The 5887-nt window shown below is 37.7% G+C and overlaps 2 protein-coding genes across 2 annotated transcripts; both read left to right on the top strand.

Moving 5' to 3' along the window:
* Positions 1-1273: 1273 nt before the first annotated feature.
* Positions 1274-2257, top strand: LOC133818366 (uncharacterized). Its single transcript, XM_062251212.1, has one exon. It carries the CDS (start codon positions 1274-1276, stop codon positions 2255-2257), a length of 984 nt encoding a protein of 327 aa, XP_062107196.1.
* Positions 2258-2639: 382 nt separating this feature from the next.
* Positions 2640-5675, top strand: LOC133818358 (uncharacterized). Its single transcript, XM_062251201.1, has 4 exons — positions 2640-2945; positions 3045-4452; positions 4877-5548; positions 5656-5675. Exons 1-4 carry the CDS (start codon positions 2640-2642, stop codon positions 5673-5675), a joined length of 2406 nt encoding a protein of 801 aa, XP_062107185.1.
* The last annotated feature ends 212 nt before the right edge of the window (positions 5676-5887 follow it).

Below are 5887 nucleotides of genomic sequence, written 5' to 3'. Positions count from 1 at the left end.
GCATGAGGCAAATGTATTATTTTAGAATTATCTATGTAACAACCATCGTGCTTCAATGAATGAATGAATTTAATTTCTTAAGTTTCTCTTAATTCTTTAAATTACGTTCAACAAGAGACATGTCCTAGGACCTTGTTGCCAAATTATTTGATCATGTTCGATCCTGGTTCTTGAGGAATATATCAACCCACATGATCAACAAGAGAGACAGGTCCTAGGACCTTGTCGTCAAATTATGGATCATATTCAATCTTGGTTCTTGAGGAGCCTATTGACCCATACGATCCAAACAAGAGACTGGTCCAAGGACCTTGTCGCCAAACTATTTGATCATGTTCGATCTTGGTTCTTGAGGAACCTATCGACCCACACGATCAAAAAGAGAGACAGGTCCTAGGACCTTATCGTCAAATTATGGATCATGTTCAATCTTGGTTCTTGAGGAGCCTATCGACCCATACGATCCAAACAAGAGACTTGTAACGACCCAAAAATGCTAATAGGATTTACTGCCTTGATTAGCGTGCAGGGATGACATAATTGGATATATTTGTGATTTATTGATTAAATGCGTGACTATGTGGCATGCATGATATATATGATGATATGAATATATTTAGATGCGTGTTTATGAGTATTAAATATGCATGTGGGCCCGTTCTTGTTTATAGAGGCATGTCTGTAATTTGGCCCGTTAAGGGCATAAATGTGATTATATGTGTTAAATGATTGAGGCCACATTATTATGTGGATATACTTGCAGTATACGGTTCGAGGCGATCCTAGTAAGCAGATTAGCGGAATAGTCACAACAGGGTTTAATACCTAGCTCAAGGTGAGCTTAGGGGTATATTAGGAATTTTAATGCATATTTTGGGGTTTATTGAGTAATGAGTAGTAAGTTAGCAATTATTTGGACATGAAATTGGACTCTCTAAGCTCTGTTCTCTGTTAGGGCTTGAGCTGCGCCATGGCAGGGAGACCGCGACTACGAAAGGACTCAGCAAAAATTTAGGCTACTAAGAAGGGAACCAAGAAGAAAGGACCGAGTTCATCCGATCCAATTAAGAAAACGAAGAAGATAGATTAGATTTTGGGGATAGAGGAACTGCAATGCTCTGATTCCGAAAACGATTTGGATGAAGGGAAAGATCTATCGCTGACTATAACTACTGCAATCGGAGAAGATGGAGTGGGGATAACTCTTTCTCCACGATCCAGTGAGCATGAAATCATTCAACGATCTATGATTCGAGCATCCTTTGCTGAAGTAATGGGGGCTGTTAATGTTGCGAAGAACAATACTGGTAAGAAGTCTCCTCAGGAATTTCCTATTCTGCATTTTGAGAAAGAAGTTATGGGGGAAATTGGGGGTTGTGCAAAGATTATAGATGAAGATATAGCTGATGAGATTAATTACTGGAATTCTGCCATTGTTTGCTATGTTTTAGGAGCTAACCCTCCTATACATGTTATAGAAGGCTTTCTGAAAAGAATATGGAAGAATAAGAATATTGATAGAGTTAGTCTACTAATTCATGGAGTATTTTTGGTCCGTTTTCATTCGATTGAGGATCGGGATGGTATTCTTAAAGGTGGTTATCAATTATTTGATAAGAAGCCTCTTATAATGAAGGCTTGGGATCTAGATGTTAAATTCACCAGGGAACAGATGTGGAAAGTGCTAGTTTGGGTTCAACTCAGACAGCTTGATTTGAAGTATTGGGGGGAAAGATCAATGGGGAAAATAGTGAGCACTCTTGGGAGGATGATCAAACAAGATCAAGATACTATGAATAGAGATAAACTAGAGTTTGCTCGAGTTTTAATAGAGATGGATATATCTAAAGGCTTTCCGAACTCGCTCAAATTTGAAGATGAAAAAGGGAGTCTAGTTTATCTGGAGGTTTCATATGAATGGAAACCAGAAAAGTGTGCCACTTGTAATGGAATAGGCCATACTAGTAATGTGTGTAAGAAGGCAAAAGTTGTGGAACAAATGAAGAAAATATGGAAGCCGAACGAGGTGACAGAAACAGTGAAAAATCCTCCTGAGAAAGAAACAGAGGAAGATCAGGGATTTAAAAAAGTGAAAGGCAAAAAGGTGGTGATAGCAAGGCCATCTCAAGTTAATACAAGTAATGCTTTTGAAGTTCTTGAAGAGATTTTGATTCAAGAAGAACAAGTGGGCAAAGTTCTTTGTGAGATGCAGTCCATTATTGATGGAGGGGGAGATCCTCCACCAATAAATGAATAAAATTTTCATTTGGAACGTAAGGGGCATCAATAAATCCTCAAAGCAAATTGATGTTATGAAAGAACTTCATAATAAAAATATAGGATTTATTGGGCTCCTTGAGACTAAGGTTAAGGCTTCCAAGATGGGAGCCTTATACCTTCAAATGTTCAAAGGCTGGTGTTTTTCGTCTAATCTTGCTCATCATCCTAATGGAAGGATTATCATAGCTTAGAATCCTAATAGTTTTAAAGTGGATATCAAAGGTGGTACAAGCCAACTTATTCACTGTGTTCTTAAGCCTAAAAGAGGTCATAGCTTTGCTTTAACTGTAGTGTATGCTGCTAATGACTCCAGAACTAGAGAATTTTTGTGGAGAGATTTGGTGAACATCTCGGAAGGAATGCAGATTCCTTGGATAGTTGGAGGTGATTTTAATGCGGTGTTGAATCCGGAAGAGAGGCTTGAATATAGAGGAAATGCAAATGAATTGATACCTTTTCAGACCTGTGTAAATAATTGTGGTTTAGAAGATGTGAAATACAATGGTAGATTCTTCATGTGGAATAATAAACAAGATGGTAAAAACCGAGTTTATGCTAAACTCAACAGATTTTTGGCTACCTCGGATTGGATAGACACATATTCCACTGTTGGAGTCTCTTTTCTTCCTGAAGGAAATTTTGACCATTCCCCGGCTCTTCTTACAGTTTATCCGAGCATGTAGAATATTAAAAAACCTTTCAAGTATTTCAATTTTTGGAAGAACTTGAATGGTTTTCTTGATGTCGTGAAGTAGTTTTGGCAGGAAAAAGTTGCTGGTTCTCATATGTATCAGCTGGTGTTTCTCTTAAAGCAGCTCAAGTTTGGCCTGAAGAGATTGAATAGGCAAGGCAGGGGTGATGTAGAGCTTCAAGAGAAGGAGGCCTACCAGCAGTTGTTAAAAATTCAGCAGCAGTTACAGCTTGATCCTAGTAATAGCGATCTGATTTTGACAGAAATAAAGTATAGAACAGATTTTTCAGTAGCTCACAAGAATTATATCCAATACCTTAGTAAAAAAGCTAAAGTTGATTGGATAAAGTCTGGGGATGAGAATACTAAATTGTTCCACACTAGCTTGAAGGTTAGAAGACAACAAAACACTATTTATTCTATCCGGGACCAGAATGGAAATTGGGTGGACAATCAAGAAGGAGTCATTAAAGCTTTCCTTGAGTTTTATGATTCTTTGCTTGGTTCTAAAACAGAAGATCGAACTAGGGTGCATAAAAGAATTGTCCAGGAGGGAGCTTTGATTAGTCAAAGCCAAGCGAATTGGCTAGTTCGAGATTATACTAGTGAAGAGGTAGAAGCGGCTCTGAAGTCCATTCCTAATGATAAAGCTCCAGGTCTTGATGGTTACAATAGTGCCTTTTTTAAAGATACTTGGGAGATAACCGGTAAGGAGGTTAAAGAGGCCATTTTATCTTTTCTTAACACAGGGAAGCTTCTAAAAGAAATTAATGCTACCACAGTGACTTTGGTGCCCAAGGCTATTTGTCCTGAATCAGTTAATGACTATAGACCTATTGCATGTTGCAATGTGATCTATAAAATAGCCACTAAGATGATTTGTAACAGACTTAGAGAGATTCTTCCTGATATAATTTCGGAAAACCAAAGTGGTTTTGTGAAAGGAAGGAAAATTGCCCACAACATCATGATTTGCCAAGATATGGTTCGGGGTTATGATAGAAGGAGTGCTAAGTCGGCTTGCCTTTTTAAGATTGATCTTCAGAAAGCTTACGACACGCTTGATTGGGATTTTCTAAAAGAAATGTTAGGAGCTTTGAACTTTCCCCAAAAATTCGTGGAGTTGATCATGATTTGTGTAACTACTCCTCGGTTCTCTTTTTGCATTAATGGAGCTTTACATGGGTATCTTCAACCCAAGAGGGGTTTGAGACAGGGAGATCCTATGTCGCCGCTTCTTTTTGTAATTGGAATAGAGTATTTGTCCCGGATCTTAAAAAAGATAGCAAAAGATAGCAAATTTCAATTCCACCCGAGATGTAAGAGTTTGGCTCTTACTCACCTTTGTTTCGCTGATGATCTTCTTTTGTTTTGTAAAGGAGATTATGTTTCAGCAATCCTGATGCTAAGAGCCTTCAAGCTGTTTGTGAATTCTTCTGGCCTTAAAGCGAATCTTGGGAAATCTGCTGTGTATGGAACAGGTATGGACACTCATTCTTTTGAGAGAATAGTGGATATTTCTGGTTTTCAAAAGAGTTTGCTGCCTTTTAAATACTTGGGTATGAAAATCTGTTCGAAAAGGATTACTAGGGCTGACTATGACTGCTTAGTTGATAAAATGACCAAAAGAATTAAGGTTAGGAGCAGTAGAAACCTTTCTTATGCTGGCAGGATGGTTTTGATTAATTCTGTTTTGCTTTCCATAAATTCTTTTTGGTCTCAAATTGTTATCCTTCCTAAGATGGTTGTTCAAAAGATAAACCAAGTATGTCGAGCCTTTCTTTGGAAGAGTAGTGAGATGCTTAATGGCCCGAGCAATGTTTCTTGGGAGGTTGTTTGTAAGAAAAAAAAAAGAAGGAGGTTTGGGATTTAAAGATATAGGTTTGTGGAATCTTTGTGCTATAGGTAAACATGTTTGGGATATCACCAAGAAGAAAGACAACCTGTGGGTTAAGTGGGTGAATTATGTCTATATCAAACATGATGATTGGTGGAACCATATAGCTCCAAATGATGCAAGTTGGTACTGGAAGCGTATTGTGCAAACTAAAGAAATAATTAAGAATATGTTTACTCAAACAGATTTTCAGAGCTTCAACTTCTCCATACAGGGTCTTAGTAATAAGATGTTGTCTATTCAATTAGATAGATGGAAATACTCTGTCATTTGGGACAGATCCAATGTCCCAAAACATAGAGTTATTGTTTGGATGGCTTTACTTGGAAAACTTCACACTAGAGATCGGCTTTACAGGTTTGGAATCACTCCTCAAGCTGATTGCTTAATTTGTGGAGCTGCTGAAGAGAATCACAGTAACCTATTCTTCTCCTGCTGCTTCAGTAGGAAAATCTTGCTTGAAGTTGTTAGCTGGTGCGGTATAATCTACACAGGTACTGACTTGGAAAAGTTGTTGAAGTGGCTGCTGAAAAAAAAGTTTTCGAAAGGTAGAAGAGCTATTCTGTTCAGTATAGTTTCTGCTACAGTTTACTATGTCTGGAGAGGAAGAAATAGAGTTCTTTGGGATCATGAGCTTCCCATGGTTTCAGTTGTAGTTAAGAATATTATTCATGCTGTTTGTAATAGATTACAGATTATAAACATACATAAACTCAATAGTATAGATAGAGATTGGGTGGGAATGCTCATGAGAGCTTGTAATTAATTGTTCTTTGATTCTTGTTAGGTTGTAAAGGAGTTTCTTGAAGTGAATACAAAGATTTCTGATTTACCAAAAAAAAAAAAATTATTTGGACATGTCGCGATTGATTGAGGATTTATAGGAATATTTGAGGACTTAGCGGGATGTGGCATGTGACGAAATTGCCCTTAGTGGCACTTGAGGATTTAGATTGACTTAAAGGGTAATTTGGACATTTGGGTGCTGAGACTTTAGGAAGAAATCAGAAGGAAAGGAA

This window comes from Humulus lupulus, chromosome 1 (assembly GCF_963169125.1).
Source record: "Humulus lupulus chromosome 1, drHumLupu1.1, whole genome shotgun sequence".
Classification (NCBI taxonomy): Eukaryota; Viridiplantae; Streptophyta; class Magnoliopsida; order Rosales; family Cannabaceae; genus Humulus; species Humulus lupulus.
The sequence above is the reverse complement of the archived record's forward strand: the minus strand, read 5'-3'. Positions and strand labels throughout refer to the sequence as shown.